The following is a 21,117-nucleotide window of genomic DNA, read 5'->3' as shown; positions in this document are numbered from 1 at the left end:
AGGAGGCGATGACTCGCATCCCAGTGGAAAGAGGGGGCAGTACCACACCTCCAGGAAGACTAATTCAATGCCACCTGTCCGTGCTGACTTCCACAGTAGCTGACACAACAAAAGTTTGTTCATATCTTTCTACATTTAGCGTTTTCTTACACACACACACACACACACACACACACACACACACACACACACACACACACAGACAGACAGACAGACAGAGAGAGAGAGAGAGAGAGCACGCACAGACACTAGAAATGTATGACTTCATCAGGAGCTGCTTGACCATTTTACACCATTTTTTTAAATTCCCTATGCACAACCACTGTGTCAGCTGGGCTACTGGTGACACTTTGGAACATGGGAGTCATTTCTTCCACTGATTTCATGCAACATTTTTACCAGTAACTCCCAATGCTCAACAGTCCCTGTCCGCCAGTACACGAGGCCTGCCTGGTGTCGGTTTGGAAGTGGTTGTTCGTTTACATTTCCACATCACGTTCACATCAGCAACAGTTGGCTTTGGCTACTTTGGAAGGGTTGAAATGTCCCGGATGGACTTGTTCCTTTTGTGACATCCAATGACTAGCCCATGCTCGAAATCCCTAACTCTCCAGGCTGACCCAATTTGCTGTTACTGCCTCTGTGCTGACAACACAATATTTTCCACCTTCTCTTATACTGGTGGGTCCACTTATGACATCTAGTAGTCAATTTCACATTACGTAGGGTTGTCCAGACACTTTTGATCAGATAGTGTTTATGTATTCTGCTATCTTCAAAGGAGCATTTATTCAAAAGTTAGCAACATAATCAATCTTGTTTGCATGCCTGTTGATGAATCAGCGCCTCAACATATCTGGCAAATAGTTACCTTTACTCTACGATTATTTATTGTTACAGCACTACAATAAATATGTTTGATACTTAATGTATCTCCTTTATGGTAAGTAACAAACTATCTTTTCCTACACGGCAGATATTCCTACCTGAAGTTTCCATTATTTGATACAATCACTCCATACTGATCCTTTACTGTACACAGCACACAATGCTGTAAAAGTGTGCAGTCCTAAGGCAATGACTGCACAACGACAAGTTCAGTGCTGTGAAATGGCACCAAGGAGGCGATGACTCGCATCCCAGTGGAAAGAGGGGGCAGTACCACACCTCCAGGAAGAATAAATATGTTTGAGAAGGCTGCGAGCAGAATTGTAGTTTGGGAAGGGGGGGGGATCTTAGTACTCTATTCCTGCTTGAGCTAGTAACACAGAGTAAAAATTTTTTGGTCTAACCTGGACCAGTGACCATTTGTATAGCTATTCAAGCATCTGTCTCATTGTAGCCATGTTGCAGTATATTGAATAATGCTCGAATAATGAACTGGAATGGTCAGAATTGGTTAATTCCTTTTGCTAAAGATGTTAAATGGGCTGAAATTAATGCTCAACTAATGGCACCATTTGTACGTGCACCATTCAGATTTTACATGCAAATACGTGCAGGAAGCTTTTGAAGCCCATCACTTCTATACTTGAAACTTGTACAAATGAGTTCAAACTTTGCACTAAGGTAGATAAATTGATAAAATCTAAATTAAATTTTTTTGCCCAATAATTTTTATCTGTTGATATGATATGATGGTTTAAATTAGTATAAAAATCATTCTTATGTGAACTGAATGCGCAGAAATGGTTTCAATATTTTCAAATAAAACTGAAAACTTGCTTCCAAAAATCTAGCAAAATTTTATATGCAAAAAAACACATTTTTTGAAACGAGAGGAAGGGGGGGGGGGGGGGGGGGGAGAAAGAAAAAGAGCTGCTCAAAAAAAAAATGTGAAATTTAGCTTCTTAAACCTGAAACTTTGCCCTTAATAGCTTACCAATACAAAGTTGTAGAACATAAAATTTCATGCTCATACCGATTTCCAATAGCTTACAAAATGAGGGAAAATTACAATTTTTCCTAAATATTAGAGGAATAAAAAGTCTTCCGCAAACATTTTTCACTAGAAAGACTTAGGAAAAAGATACCAGATTTGAACACAGATTAAAAGGGTTTGCAGAAGGTTTTTTTCTAAGTGGGCCAAAAATTGCTGTTTTTGATGTTTTTCGAGAAACCTTTAAGTTTGCCCTCAATCTGTAAACTATTGGAAATCAATAAGAGGATGAAATTCTACGACCTCATATTGGTAAGTTATTAAGTGCAAAGTTTCAGATTTATCCTCTGATGACTTCTGGAGGTATAAACAGCTAAACTTCACAATTTTTTTTTCAAGTGCTTATTAATTTGCTTTTCTTCAAATTATCCGCATGAAAATTGCTCATGAAATAATTTTTTTTCATTATTATTATTATTATTTTGCTTAAGAGGGTGTAAAAAGTTGTACGAGTACAAGATGACTTAAGTTTCGTTTCTTTTGAGAAAATATTGCAGGGGATATTACATCTCAAATACTCGAAAACGTGCGGATGCACTGTAGATAGCTGCACTATGTGGTCAAACAAATGAGTGTCTCCAGAAATACGAGGGTTGGAAATCACACAGTGACAACCATTTATTCACAACTGATACAAAAGAGTTACACGTTTGCACCCGTTACTGTCCTTCAAAGTAGTCACCAGTGTCGTGTAGGACCTGTTGCCCAACAATGTTAAAGGCATAGTATACCTTTAGCAGAGCTCATTCTGTCGACGGTGCAAATGGAGCGGTCTACTGCCTGTCAAATCTCTGGAACAGTTGTGAAGCAAACGCCACAAAGTGGTTCCTTCATCTTTGGAATCAAATAAAAGTCACAAGGACTTAAGTCCGGGGAGTTTGGTGGACGGTACAGTACTTCCCAGCCCCACTGACCGAACACAGCAGCCACAGCTCGCGCTGTACGCACTTGCGCACTGTCGTGCAAAATGACGGGCGGGTCGCGCAGAAAGTGCCGCCGCTTCTTTTGCAAAGCTGGTCGCAGGTGATGCTCCAAAAAAACGAACAGTAATACTGTGCACTGACAGTCTGCCACGGAGGAATGTAATGCGTCAGGACGACAGTCGTACGTGAGAATCACCGTAACTTTAGACCGCTCCATTCGCACCGTCGACAGAACGGGCTCTGCTAACTGTATACTACGCCTTCCACATAACTGACAATGGGTTCTACACAATGCTGGTGACTACTTTGAAGGACAGTAACAGATGCAAACATGTAACTCTTTTGTATCGGTCGTGAATAAATAGTTGCGACTATTTAAGTTCCGACCCTCGTATTTTATTAGTGTTCGTGAAACCTTATTATTGTTTACTGGGAACGTGTGCAAATGTTTACACAAAATTTTATCAAATTCTGTGATGCTCATGTGGGAACCTCTAGACCACCTGGCACGGAATGGAATGAAATGAAATGGAAACAACAGCTTTCAATCAAAAGCAGGCGATCCGACGTCAGTTGAGTGGTTGTGACTTTTCTCTGACTGTTAAAGAGCACAGAATCAGACAAAACTGAATGTCAGACTTTTCGATAAGAGTCGTCCTACCATTCACATCAAACTACTACATCTACAAAACAGAACACAACTCACAGTCCCAAGAATGGAATTCCGGTGCGCACTCGGGAACTGTAGTGATTGCAGTCTGCAGGGCCACCATTAGAACAGTACATGGGACGGTGTCCAAATGCCACAATCCATGGTCTCGCAGCTCTTGCCTCTGCAGTAGTTGCTTTCTGTGCAGAAGATCCAAACAACAACACTGTAACACCAATAACAGAAAGAATAATATACAGAAATGATGTCAGGGTGCATAAGCAGACAATGGGGGAAAGGGGGAGGGGGGGGGGGGGGAATCCCGGACTTTTACTGGAGTTCCTGACTAAAAATTAACTTTCTCCCAAGTGAAAACTCACTTTTTCCATGTTAAGTGACAGTATATTTTCCCTCAGAACTGTAAACTTATCCTTTGAATGGTTATGGTTTTATACATGGGCATAGAATTTCCTGAAACTCGGGGAAAAAAACACGTTTTGGGAAGATCTTTGATGTGATGCAACATGTACCCTGCATATTTTCGTATTACGAAAGTATAAATTCTGATTCTATCAAACACCACATGTTACTTTCCTAAGCATTGAAATCTACATTGTGATGCGCTTTTGTAAGCCGTCTCAGCTCACATCACGTGATCTCGCCAGCCGATGACAGCGGATATTCAGAGCATAGGACAAGTGATGTAGTCAGCCAATTAGCAACATCACTTACGTAGCGCGAACACACAAACAAGCAAAGTTAATGGTTTAAACTGATATACCGGGTGATCAAAAAGTCAGTATAAATTTGAAAACTTAATAAACCACGGAATAATGTAGACAGAGGAGTAAAAACTGACACACATACTTGGAATGACATGGGGTTTTATGGGGGGCGGGGGGGGGGGGGGGGGGAAGAAAAAATATATATATATATATATCTAAAAACAAAGATGATGTGACTTACCAAATGAAAGTGCTGGCAGGTCGACAGACACACAAACACAAACATACACACAAAATTCTAGCTTTCGCAACCAATGGTTGCTTTGTCAGGAAAGAGGGAAGGAGAGGGAAAGACGAAAGGATGTGGGTTTTAAGGGAGAGGATAAGGAGTCATTCCAATGCCGGGAGCGGAAAGACTTACCTTAGGGGGAAAAAAAGGAGGAAAAAAGGACGGGTATACACTCACACACACACATATCCATCCACACATATACAGACACAAGCTGTATATGTGTGGATGGATATGTGTGTGTGTGCGCGCGAGTGTATACCCGTCCTTTTTTCCCCCCTAAGGTAAGTCTTTCCGCTCCCGGGATTGGAATGACTCCTTACCCTCTCCCTTAAAACCCAAATCCTTTTGTCTTTCCCTCTCCTTCACTCTTTCCTGACGAGGCAACCGTTTGTTGCGAAAGCTAGAATTTTCTGTGTATGTTTGTGTGTCTATCGACCTGCCAGCGCTTTTGTTTGGTAAGTCTCATCATCTTTCTTTATATATATATATATATATATAAACAAAGATGATGTGACTTACTGAACGAAAGTGCTGGCAGGTCGATAGACACACAAACACACACACACAAAATTCAAGCTTTCGCAACAAACTGTTGCCTCATCAGGAAAGAGGGGAAGGAGAGGGAAAGACGAAAGGATGTGGGTTTTAAGGGAGAGGATAAGGAGTCATTCCAATCCCGGGAGCGGAAAGACTTACCTTAGGGGGAAAAAAGGACAGGTATACACTCGCGCGCACACACACACACACACACACACACACACACACACACACATATATCCATCCATACGTATACAGACACAAGCTAGTAATATATATATATTTTTATTAGTTATTCTTTACTTTGATCTTTCTGACTTGTCACTTCTCGCCAGTTTTAGTGAACTTTCGTCTTTCATCTTGTTTCCCCCTTTTGCATCCATTTCTTCATTTTCATGAATTTTCATAGGTATTTGGTTGTATTTTTGTGAAATTTTTCGGACACAATTCTGTATTATTTATGTAATTTTTCTCATTTTTCCGCCACCATGGATCCCTGCACCTTCCATTTGGGTCAATCAGAAAAGCTGACTTATCCCTAGCCAGATCCCAGTCCGACATACTGTTCCTGCATCACTGTCTGGCTCACGGAATCCCCCTAATGGCCTTACTACCAAAATGATCTCCATCTGTTCAGATTCCACCAATCCTTATCCTTCACCACATCAACCAAGCCCAAACCTCCTTGCAGTACATTCTCAACATCCGCAAAATTCTCCTACTGCACAATACCAAATTCCTGGAACACATAACACACATTTAAACTCTTGCCCTGCAGTAACTTTAGCAACATGCACAATGTCACCACAAAAAGCTCTTCATCCTGTTCACTTACTACTCCTGCCTTTGAGGACCACTGTCCACCACCTCCAGAACAAGCTCCAAACCTCCCCACACCCCCTCATAGCTGACCAACCCTGTCTCGCAGACCTACTACACTTACCCCACCCTCCAAAACTCACTCCCACCACCACACAGAATCCAGAACATTAAAGAGACCCGCAACACAGTCGTGAACCTTCCCTCAAGAATCCTTAGCCCCACAGAAATACAAGTCCTTTCCAAACGACTCACCTTTTTCCCCCGCTCACGAATTCAATCGTGCTGGACTTGTTAAAAACCTTATCTCGGTCTCTACAGTGTGAACACTTTTTACCACCAACTCTGCCAATCAGACTCAACCAAAGACCTTGACTAACTCAATTCACTCTTCCACCCAACCATGATCCACCCCCACTGTTCCAAAATCACTCCCTGTTAATTTTCCAGAATTTCTTAACCTCTAACCTTGCCTCACCATCACTCCCCAAATCCCTCAACATGCAAACCAACCTTACATCTACAGAAAGATCTGCAATCTGCCATCTAAAAACTGGTCCCGATCTTATAATCCTACCTGCAGACAAAGGCTTCACCACTGTTATGAATCAGAAGGATTGCCAGGTGGAAGGACTCTGCCAGCTATCAAATACTTCCACCTACAAACCTCGCCACAGTGACCCCATTCCAGTGATTCAACAGTATCTCCTGTCACTACTCAAATCCTTAGGCCCATCCCAGAACCTCTCCCCAGAGTCCACCTCTCTACTCACCCATACCAATTCCTGCACTCCTACCTTCTACATGCTTCCTAAAGCCCTTAAACCTATCCACCCAAGGTGCCCCATAGTGGCCGGTTACTGTGCCCCCACTGAGAGAATCTCTGCTCTCATAGACCAACACCTTCAACCTGTTACCCAGTACCCATCCTCCTACACAAAATATACCAACCACTTCCTCCACCGACTCTCCACGTTCCCTGTCCCTTAAGTACACGGTGCCCTGCTTGTCACTACTGAACACTACCATTCCTAATGCCCGTGGCCTTACTGCTATTGAACACTACCTTTCCTAATGCTTGATGGATTCCAACACAACAACCTCCTTCCTAGTCGCCATGACCAACTATACCCTCACGCACAATTACTTCTCCTTTGAAGGCATTACCTACAAACAAACCCGCAATGGCACCATCTTCTGCTAAACTTTTCATGGGGACAGTTTAGGAGTCCTTCCTAAAAACCCAGAAACCTAAACTCCTCACCTGGTTCAGATTCATTGATGACCTCTTTGCTATCTGGATCAAAGGTGAGGACACACTATCCACATTCCTCTAGAACCTCAACAACTTCTCCCTCCCCATTTGCTTCACCTGGTCCTACTCAACCCAACAAGCCACCTTCCTAGATGTTGACCTCCACCTCAGAGATGGCTACATCAGTACCTCCATCCATATCAAACCTACTAACCACCAGCAATACCTCCACTTCGACAGCTGCCACCTGTTCCACACCAAGAAGTCCCTTCCATACTGCCGAGTCACCTGTGGTTGTCGCATCTGCAGTGAGGAGCAGTCCCTCTCAAAATATACCGAGGGTCTCATTGAAGCATTCACTGACCGTAATTAACATCCCATCCTTGTACAAAAACAAATCTCCCGCACCTATCTTTCCCATCTCCCACCACCTCCCCAAGTCCCACTGTCTGGACACAGAGGAGCTTTCCCCTCTCTAACTCAGGACCACCCAGGACCAGAGCAACTGAATTACATTCTCTGCCAGGGTTTAAATTACCTCTCATCATGCCCTGAAATGAGAAACCTAGATGCAAGACCTGTCCCATACATCCTCCCACCACCACCACCACCACCACCACCACCACCACCACCACCACCACCTGGTCACTAACATCAGCTATCCCAGCAAAGGCAGGGCTACATGTGAAACCAGTCATGTGGTCTACACGCAAAGCTGTAACCACTGTGCTCCTTTCTATGTGGGCACAACAACAAACTAGCTGTCTGTCCGCATGAATGGCCAACAACAAAGAAACAAGTGGACCACCCTGTTGCTGAACGCGCTGCCAAACACGATATCCTTCATTTCAGACTGCTTTACAGCCTGTGCCATATGGATCCTTCCCAGTAACACCAGCTTTTCCGAACTGCGCAGGTGGGAACTTTCCCTGCAATTCATCTTACGTTCTCATAACCCTCCTGGCCTCAACTTTCATTAGTCACTGCAAACACCTTCTGTCACATGGCATTGACAGGGAGAAGTGACACTAAGCCTTGAAATAAAATAGAGTCATTCACCATGTTCCATAAATCCTATACTGAAACACCGTGATTGCATAAATGATTGGATGAATCACGAACTGCTTGTATTAAATTGCAACTTTTTAGAACAATTTATTGTATTTATGGAAAATAGATTTCATTATCTCAGTAAATTTTCATCAACATGTATACAGCAGAAAACAATAAATGTTTGTTTACGCAACACTGAAATTCGTTTTTACCCCTATTCATTTCAATTACAGTTATTATAGTCACTGTATGTGGCAGTTTGATACCTATCTATACTAATTTGTTAGAAATCATCTTACCTTCAGATCTTCAACAAGCCATTCAAATTGCATAACTGGAAGTTTTATACCATATTCCAAGAAATAATAAAATTCTGTTGACAAAGCAATAAAATGCACCATACCCATATCAAAACTGTGCATTAGACTTTCATATGGTCCAGGCATTGAGAAACGTGCCCTGTATTCACTGAAGTTTCTGGAACAAGTACAAAAATATGCACAAAAGTTGTATATGGAAACTGCATGAAAACAGAGGTTCTAACAATATAGCTGATTCTTGTAATTATAATCAGACTGTGAAATGTTTACAATTGCTTTCAGTATAGAATTCCAAGGTCTTCACATACAAGTAAAAAATACACGAGCCTCCCCCCCCCCCCCCTTCTGTTAATTTCACTGAATATAATAATGAATAGTAACACTATTCAAAGATGACTTAATTAATCTAAGTTCTTGCACCAAAGAAATTCCTATTTCAAAACATTTGCAATAATATTATGATTTCAACAAATAAACCATTTGCCTTTTCTCTTTTACACTATTGATGTATGTACATAATAATTCATCAGTTATATTAAATAAATCCCAATTCAATGCTGAAGCAAACAGAGGGTACTAGGCAAGCTCTACAACATAAACACTTTTACGTTTCTCACAGAATTAATGAATGCAGAAAGAGAGTGAGCGATGTCGTGCTGCAGTTGCGACATTAAAGTTACAATTTGTGTAAGAACATGGAATGTCCTATGCAGTTATGTGAATCACTTAATATTGGCCACTCTCAACAACTTTTGTTATTTAGTATTTTTTCCACAAGGCTGCATTACTTTCTGAATGCTCTGTATTAAACCCAACCGTCTCTTTCAAATAAATTTCCTGCTGCAATAATATCGTGTTCAGTGACCAATGTAGGCACTGTCCTGGAGCTTAACATTCAAAGCAGCTGAACTTAATGACTGTGGTGGAGTGACACACACAGATCTTTTTTTGTAGCACTGGAGACATTTTCTAAAAGCACCAATACACTGGCAAGCCCTCTTGCTTCTTATAGTGCAGCAACTCTTGTTGTTAATAAAACTGACAGCTATAGCACAACTGACAGGAGCAGTTGGAGGTCTTTGCTAGAGGAAGTACAAAGCTTTGTCAAGCTCACAGCAGCACATAATAATGTGGCTGGTTCGAACATAGTGAAATTGCAGATCTTTCCTGGTACCCTTCGTGAACAGAGGAAGCATGCAGTCCTACAACATAAATAACATTGATTTTTTTCCTACACTCCAAGTTACTTACACATTTGGGCATTTGAAAACACACACATGCATACACAGAAACAAAAAATATAAATACAACAACTTTACAACAGTAACAGCTGCATAGGTACTAAAACTGCATTCTTAATCTTACATGACTGTGCACCATCAGCTATCCCTGCTCAATGGGACAAGTGAGTAGAAATACAGTGTGTACCAAAAATACTTTGACAAACTTTGGAGAAAGGTTCCCAATACCAAGAATTTAACGTATATCATGTGAACATGTTAGGTAATGCTTTATTCCCGAGTTGTTACTGAAAGAACATATCATGTGACATAATTAATAGAACACATAGTGTAATGTATCTGATAGAAGTCACCAAGCTGATTAATTATTCCAACTGTTTTACCGAGTATGCCCTAGACAAACTGACTAATCACTTGTTTTATGCACGAGGCGATGCCGCGGATTTTGGTTTCGTCTCTTAGCTTCTATGGCAATGAAAAACTGTGATGACATCAGATGATAAGAAAATAAACATCTTTTTTTCTGATGTTTTCATTTCTTTTTCTTTACTCACTCAGCAGTGTTTATTATTTATCAGTTTAAATAATATCAATTTCAGAGGTAAACGGCTCCGTTTTTGGGCACAAGAATGTGGGAATCAACTTGCGTCAGCAATATCATCTGAAGGAAGGAAGACCAGACGATGACGACTCGGGTCGACGGGGCGCTCGACGTCACGGTCATCGGAGAGGAAGATAAGAGTTTAACGTCTCAGTGACATCGCCGTCATTAGAGATGGAACACAGGCTCTGACGGTTTTCAAAGATTGGGAAGGAAATCGGCCATGTCCTCCTAAATGAACCATTCCAGCATGTGCCTGGAGTGATACAGGGAAATCACAGAGAACCTACATCTGGGCGGCCAGATGTGGATTTGAATTGCCATCTTCCCGAATGTGAGTCCAGTGTGCTGATCACTGTGCCATCTCAATCGGTATCATCATCTGAGACAGAGCACAGTGAAACTGTTTTGAAGTAAGGACTTACTGAAAGAGGACTCTGATTAAAACATTGAAAAACTTCACTAACAGTAGTAAAAAATAAGCCTCTCTTTTACAAATATGGCAATAATAGCAATGTAATCAAAAACCTACAAAATGTTTGTTTTGTGTTTGTCACATGAGTGATGCAGGGACTGAGTATGATCTGACAGCTGTTCTTCAGAGAGCATGGGAAAATATTCACCAGCTCAAGAACTGTCTATCATAAGAAGCAGCCCAACACTACATTGTATTTCTGTGACTACTGTTTGAACGACTGAAAAAGAATAACAGACTCTGAAAATTGCAATGTAAATATTCATTCCGAGTTCAGTTCCAGTTAATCCACAACTGCTTTCAGATATATGTTGAGTAAAGTTTTATTATTTGTCAAGTACTTGATAAGTTGCGATATGCAATAAATTTATTTGAACAATGAACACACAAAAATATGGTTGTGTAGCGCATTTTACTGAAGGTGTTTTTCTTGGAACTATTTTGTGTTATGTCTACAGAAGATTAACTCAAACAGTACTTATTGATCTTTCAGAATTAAAGTGAAAATGGCGTGGCTCTGAGCACTATGGGACTTAACATCTGAGCTCATCAGTCCCCTAGAACTTAGAACTACTTAAACCTAACTAACCTAAGGACATCACACACATCCATGCCCGAGGTAGGATTCGAACCTGCGACCGTAGCAGTTGCGCAGTTCTGGACTGAAGTGCCTAGAACCACTCGGCCACACTGGCCGGCAAAGTGAAAAAGGAAATAGGACATCAAACTGAAATAGTTCAATTATTGCGGGTACTGATATATCGTGACAAAGTGAATTTTTTACAAATTATTTCTATATTTTCTGAAACAAAAGAAGCTTAAGTTATCTATCCGTGAGAAATATTGTACATAATTAGCTAGAAAAAGATCAGGATGAGAACATATCTGTTAAAAAATTCAACTGAGAATAATTTATTGATACACGGAGATTAACACATGTTGCTGCACAGTACTTTTACTATACAGTATCTCTGGTTCCTATAGCAACAGATAATCAGCTGCACAGATATTATGAAGACCTTTAATAGCAAGTTTTTCCTAGACAAAGACAGAATAATTTATGCAGATATTCCACCTAAGAAACATTAGACTCACCTGCAAACAAAACACAGTTTGGATAAAAAGTGGTTAATGATCTTTAAACAGTGGAGTTTTCTAATTTTGAACACCGAATACGAACTTGGTGCACCCCACAGCTACTTTTATGCTACATACAAGGGTTGTAACTCTTTAATCAGTACGACCACATTGTGTCAGCACTGGAACTCGACAGGGGTGAGGGGTCGTGCAGGGTGGAGTGGGTGAAGGGAGAAAGAAGGAGCAGAATGTAAAGGATGGCAGCCCGATAGGTGGAAAGGTGACGTGCAGGCATACAGGTTAAGAAAGTGGCGCCAATGAGCTCATTCTGGCCACGGGCAGTGGGTGTTGTGTGCAATGCACGTGGACATGGAGGAGTGGACCGAAAGGAGGAGAGGAACAGAGAGACTGCAGAGGAGAGGATGCAGTGCAGTTAGGGGCATGGGGAATGGGTCATGCTCGGGCTAGCACAGACCGAGGCCATAAGGATTACGAGATTGATTGTATTGTGAGGACAACTCCAGTCTATTATTCAAAGAAGCTGGAGTTCGGGGTAGGATCCAGATGACATGGATTGGAAAGCAGCCAATGAGCAGCATTTTCTGTTACAGGATGATCAAATCTGCTGTTGGTCACAGTTTAGCGGTGGGTAGAGAGCTGGTTTAACATCGTGCCCATGTAAAATGCTGTGCAGAAATTGCAGCAGGATTGCATTCACCGTAGCCCTTCCTGTGATACAATGGTATAAGAAAGACTGACAGTACGGAGTAGGATGTGCTGGGCGAGTGTATCAGTGATAGGTCTCGCACCTTCATCTTCTTGACCCATTTGCCAAGCAGTCTGATGTAGGTGTGGCGTAACAGTGGACTATAATATTATGCACATTAGGAAGGCAGCAAAATGTCACTGTGTGGGATGGGAAGGATTGTGCATGGGACATTCCTCATTTCCAGGCACAATGGCAAGTTGTCCACCACAGTGAGGCGTACGATTGTTCCAGTCCTCAATGATATTGGATAACTGATGAGGCGGTGAGCGGAGGCTCTGCAGCTGGTTCTTGGTGTGGTCAGAAGATTAGTGGCTTGCGTGATTTGTCACTGAAGTTGGACGAGATATGTGTGGTGGGGAAAAGGGGGAGAGGGGGGGGGGGATATAATGCCTATTTAGATGAAACATCCTTCCTTGTATCAACAAGTCCAAATACTGCTTAAGTGACTCAAAAAAATTAGTTGCATTATGAAGATGCACTGGGCACTGTGTACCATGACTAACGTACAGAAGCACATGGTTTGGACTGCATTACTGTATTGTTCAATGCTTTATCTATGTGGACGCCTGCAAGAATTAAGTCACGCAACTGCAGCGATATTTTAATAATATCCCATGGAAACGTCCAAAACCATTTAGCACCGACTGCTGATCTTTGAATGGGTACTAGTATCCATGATCTGAACCACTTGCTGTAAAGGCAGAAAGAGGGACCACTTAAATATTTCCTATGAGCTGTTTATAATGCGAACAATTTCTGTGAGTTGGCTCCAAACAAATGACATGCCACTGTACAATGCTCCTTCAATAGACACTTGACAGTACAACATGTCTCCCACGTGTTTTTACATGATATTTTCTTCATTATTCTGGTGTAAGGAACCCATCCCAAGTTAGTTAAACTATTTCTAAAGCACCTCATATAATGTGAACTACACAGATAAGTTTAAAAAATTGACACTGTATTTTCGCTCACAACATAAATAAAAACAAAAAAGCAGTGATAATGTTACTGCTTCACAAGACAGAAAAATGTAAATGACCAATTTCTAGAACACTATATTAATAATTACACATTTGCTATTTTCTCAAACAGAAGTCACACACACACACACACACACACACACACACACACACACACACAGAGAGAGAGAGAGAGAGAGAGAGAGAGAGAGAGAGAGAGAGAGAGAAACATGCCAACAACAGTAAACACAGTGAGAGTGCCGAAGCATTATGTGACAGAATACAACTGAACTGAGGAGTAAGAAAGACACTGAAGTTCTCATCAACCAGTGTGGAGTAAAATAACATAAAACAAGTAACCTGTAAAAAAAAACCTCACACCACAATGAAGATACAGAACATTTTCCTTAAAATAATAAAGATGTGCTATAAAGAAATGAGTATATATAATTCACACAGACTACAGCAAAAGCACCTTAATTTCTATGGAGACAAAACAAATCCAAATAATTTACACATCAAACAACAGAATACTGAACAATATGAAGAAGCTGCATGTCCGTCTGAAACCTACATCACAACATTTCAATTTTCAACACAAGCTCACATTTCAATTCTGTCCTCATTTCTTTACACACACACACACACACACACACACACACACACACACACACACACACACACACTCACAAAAAAAAAAACAAACAAACAAACAGTGAATTCTGTTTCTTCACATGCAGATCCCTCGAGACAATCATGCAACAAATAAGTCCAACCTTTTCTCCTCATGGTTACCGGGACAAGTCATGTATGGAACATAGGCTGCTATTGGTTCTATCTGTCTCATAAATTCATCTCCTAGAGCACCACTTTCCTGTAACAGAGAGTAAGTAGGAAACTTAGCAAAGCTGCCTTTTCATGAGATTTTATTTGCTGTAAAATCTCATCCAGAGGACAGGAATAGATAGAAAGGGCCTCCTTTCATCATATTGATACTTTTCACTTGGCACACAAGACTATCATTATTTTCCAGACAATGTGGCTGACTGGGATGTTGAGAATACACTGAAACAGTATCCTTTTGGCTTATTCCAAAGATCATTTGTCATATTCCATAGATCATTTGCCATATTTCTTGTTTGTTCTTATAATTGTTTGTTTTGAAAAACAAGCAGATCAACATCTCAATAGTTTTGCAATTTCCATTCATTAATGGCTTATAGCATGATTTTATGGGGTAACTCATCGCTTCCAGAAACAAAATAATGATTTCAAAATACTGGACACTGAGAATAATACAAAGTGTTCACCCACAATGATCTTGTAGATGGTTCTTCAAGGAGTTAGCCATTTTAACCATTCTTGATGCTATGTATATTCATTAATGAAATTTGAAATAAATAATTCATGACAATTTGGGGGAAAAAAAGTGCTATCAACTGCAACAACACTGGAACAAGGAAGAAAATGACCTCCATTATTTTTTCATACGAATGTGGTGTTCAAGAAGGCATTCCATATGCAGCCACATAAATCTTTGATCATTTGTCCAATAACAAAATCTCTGACAGACAGAAAGGTGAATTTTAAATCTAGCCTAAAATCATTTCTTATGGACAACTCTTCCTGTTCTGTAGATATATTTTTAATTCTAAAGTGGTAGCACGTGTAGCCGAAACAAACTATCTTTGAGTACAGGAGTACTATTATAGACAAACTAGCTTTAGCATCCACTGCTTTGCTTTCATAAGCTGTAAGTCTGCGAGTTTTTGTTTTGTTTTGTTTTTCTTTAGTAAAATTCTTCACATTGTTTGCAATTTGCAGCACCTAAACTTTTTATGCTATCTAAGGCCATAGAAGCATGGTCTTTTCCAAATGGACTTCTGACCAAAAACCAGTTCTGGTAGCTGGAGTCTAAGTCTTTGTTAACCATGGCTTTTGTGGGCTTGTGGTTAGTGATGATATTCCCACAGAAACTTTCATTCCTCAACCCACATTTTTTAATCTAACCGGGAATTGAAACACTAATTTTCATATATTTAGCTTTAAAGTTATTTAATATAATGAAATATTTTCTTAGAAAAAATTTATCCCCTATTTCACCACCCTTAGTGACAAGTTCCAAAAAACATTGACACACACTTTTTTTCACAACTGTCATAATCTTAGTTTTGAAAATTTTTTCATTACGAAATAGATTCATAAAATTGTTCATCCAGTATCTCACCCACTTAGGGGGTTGAATCTCCAAAAAACACAGAAGCATGTCAGTTTTTTATTTCTAGTGAAGTCCCAATATCAATTTTCATAGATACAGCTTTAAACCTACTTCAGTAGTTCTTTAATAAAGATAATTCAGCCACTAGTTTCTCTCTTAATGGCTGAATTTCCAAAAATGCTGAAACATTTTTGTTTTCTAAGAAATCAAAATGCAAATTTTCATTATTTAGCTTAAAAATTGCCTTAACAGTAACTTTATCAAAAAGCTTTTCATTCCCTATTTCACCTCCTTAGGAAAGGAATTTCGAACAGTCTTTTCTGAAATGATGCCTAAGCCCTCTCCAAATTTCCAGTTTCTATCATTGGCAGTTTGGGGTGAGTGATGAGTGAGTGAATCAGACTGGCCCTATTCCACCGCCCTTTGGGATTTAATTCCCAAAAACAGTGAGACGAATATTTTTTTTTAATTTCCAACCAAGAAACCAAATAAAAATTTTCATAAAAATGCTTTCATAATGAAATATTTTCATAAAGCATTTCATCCCATGTTTCACTCCCTTAGGGGTTGGATTTCTGGAAACACTGAAACCCATTTTTTTTATCCCAGAAGGCTAGTACCAATTTTAATGGATATGGCTTTAAAATGTTTAAGTAGTTCTTTCTTCCATTTTTTTTTAGAGGGAAAACCAATTTCACCCGCATTTCAACCCTATAGGGGTTACATTTCCAAAAAGGCTGAAACACAAATTTATTTATTTATGACCGAGAAACCAAAAATCTATTTTCATAGGTTTAGCTTCAAAACTGTCTTAATAGTGACATTTTTCAAAAATCTCTTTTATCCCCTGTTTTGAAAAACCACTTCTTAAACAATGTCTACAGTATAAAATCAACATCCCCTTCTAATCACAAATTGCGCTGGGCAACGGTTAGTCGGTCAGTTAGTCAGGACATTGCCTCTCATTGTTATTAAATTTAAGCACGTGTAGCATGTTCCTGTAGACTGCAAACTGATCCATTACACATTTCAGTAGAAACTGTGCAAATGATCTACAGAACACTGACTAATTCTGTGTTTTCTAACATTGTTATACTGAACAAGAAAATACAACAGTCATTTCAATTTTATTTATTAGGCTACACAAGTTGGATGTGCTGCATCAGTTGTGAAATGATCACACGAACATTCTCACTCCCACAGAAGAGGTTCTGGGTGTCCACACAGCACAGACGCCTGTCAGGATCATCATATTGTAAAGGCAGCAGTGGCAGATCACACAGCAACCACAGTACAGATAAGAGGGCTCACAAGCCCAGACGTGTCAACACAAACTGTCGGGAACTAGTTACCGGCAGTAGAGCTACAGGGGGCACGCAGATCTCTAGCCCGTCTTCCAATCGCACCACAGCACTGACGTGCACTGCTCGAATAGTGTCGTCTGAGGATCACTTAACGACGGAATGGCACGCTACAGTCTGCGGCGATGAAAGTAGATACTGCTGCCTGCAAGTGAAGTTCATTTGCATCTACAGTGTAGACTGGATGACCGTCGTCTCAGAGTTCACCTGTCGAAGAGACACTTGCCCCACTCCATTACAGTGTGGGGTGCTATAAGCTACAACACTCTTTCACCTTTGGTGTTTTTCTAGGGGGACAATAAGCGGCACTCTCAACACGCAAAATGTTGTCAGACCCACCCTTTTGCCATTTTTGCAACAGGAAGGTGACGTGTCGTTATTCTTTATAACGCTCGCTCACATTCTGCCCGTGCAATTTGACACGTTACTCACGGTGTGCAGCAACTTTCCTGGCCGACACGATCTCTGGACTAGTCTCCAATCTAGTACGTGTCGGATACGACGGGACAAGAAGTGACTCGTGTGAAATGTCTACTGACTACTATTACAGAACTACACGTACAGATCGAGCGAGTGTGGCGTATCATGTCCTGGGACAGTATCCGACATTGCACGATCGACTGGATGCCAGAGAGAGCGAGCCTGAAATGCCACCTGTGGAGGCTACACCACACAACTAACGTGGGTGTTCGATGTGCACCAATACCTAGTATCTCAGAACTGCTCGTGATACTGCTCTGCAAATATAATCGTTTAGTGTACTCTATATGCTCTGTTGCAACAATAAATCTTAAGTGAACTGGAAACCTCTAAAATGGTCTACTAATTTTCTTCTGGCAGTTTATATTAGAAGTTGACAAATTCCTCTTTTCAGAAAGATGTTCCTTGCTGTAGTCAATCTGCATCCTCCCTACCTGGGCCGTCATCCATTATCTTGCTGCCCAAATAACAAAACTCGAGTACTACTTTTAGTGTCTTATCTACATCTACATGGTTTACTCTGCAATTCACACTTAAGTGCCTGGCACAGGGTTCATCAAACCATTTTCATACTACTACTACTACTACTACTACTACTACTACTCATCTATCATTCCACTCTCAAATGGAGCGTGGGAAAAAGGAACACGTAAATCCTTCCATTCGAGCTCTGATTTCTCTCATTTTACTATGATGATCTTTTCTCCCCATGAAGGTGGGTGTCAATAAAATATTTTCGCATTCGGAAGAGAAAGCTGGTGATTGAAATTTCATAAATAGATCTCGACGCAAAGAAAACTGCCTCTGTTTCAGTGACTGCCACACCAACTCACGTATCGTATCAGTGATACTCTCACCCCTATTGCGCGATAACACGAAATGGGCTGCCCTTCTTTGCACTTTTTCGATGTTCTCCATCAATCGTACATGGTAAGGATCCCACACTACACAGCAATATTCCAGCAGAGGATGGACAAGTATAATGTAGCCTGTCTCTTTAGCGGGTTTGTTGCATCTTCTAAGCATTCTCCCAAAAAAGCATAGTCTCTCGCCTTCCCCACAATATTATCTACGAGGTCTTTCCAATTTAAAGTTGCTCGTAATTGCAATTCCTAGGTATTTAGTCGAATTGACAGCTCTTAGATTTGAGAGATTTATCGTATACTCAAAATTTATTGGATTTCTTTTAGTACCCATTGGATGACCTCTTACTTCTCTTTGTTTAATGCCAATTGCCACTTTTCGCACCATACAGAAATTCTCTCTACATGATTTTGTAATTGGAATTGATCATCTGATGATTTTACTAGACAGTAAATTACAGTGTCATCTGCAAACAATCAAAGAAGGGGGTGCTCAGATTGTCACCTAGATCATTTATGTAAATCAGGAACAGCAAAGGGTCTATGATACTACCTTGTGGAATGCCAGATATCACTTCTGTTCTACTCTACGATTTAACGTCTATCACTACGAACTGTGACCTCTCAGAGAGGAAATCACGAATCCAGTCACACAACTGAGACGATACTCCATATGAATGCAATTTTGTTAATAGTCGCTTGTGAGGAATGGTATCAAATGCCTTCTGGAAATCTAGGAATACGAAATCGATCCGAGATCCCTTGTCGACAGTACTCATTACTTCATGGGAATAAAGAGTTAGCTGTCCTGCACAAGAATGATATTTTTCTGAATCCATGTTGGTTATGTATCAATAAGTCATTTTCTTCAAGATGATTCACAATGTTCGAGTACAGTATATGCTCCAAAATCCTACTGCAAATTGAGGTCAGTGATATGGGTCTGTAATTCAATGGGTTATTCCTATTTCCTTTCTTGAATGTTGGTGTGACCTATGCTACTTTCCAGTCTTTAGGAACAGACCCTTTTGTCAAGTGAGCAGTTGTATATGATTGCTAAGAAAGGCACTATTGTGTCTGCATACTCTGAAAGGAACCTGATTGCTATACCATCTGGACCGGAAGACTTTCCTTTCTTAAGTGATTTGAGTTGTTTCACAACACCTAAGACATCTACTTTTATGTCACTCATGCTAACAGTTTTTCTGGTTTCGGATTCTCGAATATTTACTTCATCTTCTTTCATGAAGGAATGATTGAAAACTGTATTTAGCAACTCTGCTTTAGTGGCATCATCATTGGTAACATTTCCATTGCTATTGCGCAGTGACAGTATTGATTGTTTTTTTTTTTTTGCTACTGGTATACTTTACACATGACCAGAATCTCTTTGGTTTTTCTACCATATTTTGAGACACTGTTTCATTGTGGAACCTATTAAAAGTATCTCACACTGATGACCGCACTAAATTTCAAGCTTCCGTGAAACTTAGCCAGTCTTGGGGATTTTGCATTCTTCTGAATTTCGCATGCTTTTTTTCTTTGCTTCTGCAACATTCTTCTGACTTGTTTTGTGTACCATGGTGGATCAGTGCTGTCTCTTATTAACTTATGTGGTATGAATATCTATTGCTGTCGATACTGTATCTTTGAATTTGAGCTGTATTAGGTCTATGCTTAGATAATTAGCTTGGAAGGAATGGAGCCTCTCTCTTAGGAAGGCGTCAAGTGAATTTTTATCTGCTGTTTTAAATAGATATATTTTGCGTTTATTTTTAGTGGTTTTCGTTGATATGGTTTTGACCTTGTGTTCACTAATCCCTGTATCTGTCATGACGCTCTCTATTAGATCAGGATTATTTGTGGCCAAGAGGTCAAGTGTGTTCTCGCAACCATTTGCAATTCGTGTTAACTCATGAACTAATCTTAGAAACTAATTTCCTCAGCATCATCTCGATCTGATTCTTCTACCTTCCATTACTCTCATTTTACTTCTGTTGACATTCATTTTAACAGTCTCTTTTCAAGATATTTTTCACTCCGTTCAACTCTGAAACCCTTATCCGTGTTTCACAGAATTACAATGTCATCAGCAAACCTTAAACTTATTATTTCTTCTCACTGAACTGTAATTTCCTTTGAAAATTTCTTCTTGGTTTCCTTCACAGCTTGCTCAAGATACAGATTGAATAACAGCAAACAGGCAACTGTCTCATTCCTGCTTCCCTTTCATACCCTTTGACTCTTAAAATGCAGTCTGGTTTCTGTACAAGTAGCACGTAACATTTCATTTCACTCCCTGTATTTTATCCCAGCTGCCTTCAGAATTTCAAATAGTGTATTGCAGTCAACAATGTTAAATGCATTTGCTCAATCTGCAAATGCTACAAACACAGATTAGTCTTCCTGCAATCTGTTTTCTATAAGCCATAGGGTAAGTACTTCCTCATATCATCTTCAGTTTCTCCTGAACCCAAACTGATCTTCCCTGTCGTTAGCTTCTATTAGTCTTCCTATTCTTCTATAAATAATACATAACAGTATTCTGCAACCTGGAT

The 21,117-nt window shown here is 40.1% G+C and overlaps 1 protein-coding gene across 1 annotated transcript in view; it reads right to left on the bottom strand.

Annotated features, from left to right (window-relative positions):
* The window catches only part of LOC126210180 (acid phosphatase type 7-like), a 168,699-nt gene that overhangs the window by 45,828 nt on the left and 101,754 nt on the right, over positions 1-21,117 (bottom strand). The window contains exons 5-7 of the mRNA XM_049939342.1: positions 14,414-14,511; positions 8,492-8,669; positions 3,569-3,711 (exon numbers count right to left, since the gene is read on the bottom strand). Coding sequence (XP_049795299.1) covers positions 3,569-3,711; positions 8,492-8,669; positions 14,414-14,511 — 419 coding nt within the window. The remainder of the gene's footprint in view (positions 1-3,568; positions 3,712-8,491; positions 8,670-14,413; positions 14,512-21,117) is intronic.

Source organism: Schistocerca nitens, chromosome 10 (assembly GCF_023898315.1).
Source record: "Schistocerca nitens isolate TAMUIC-IGC-003100 chromosome 10, iqSchNite1.1, whole genome shotgun sequence".
Lineage (NCBI taxonomy): Eukaryota > Metazoa > Arthropoda > Insecta > Orthoptera > Acrididae > Schistocerca > Schistocerca nitens.
This window is presented reverse-complemented; position numbering and strand designations above follow the sequence as displayed.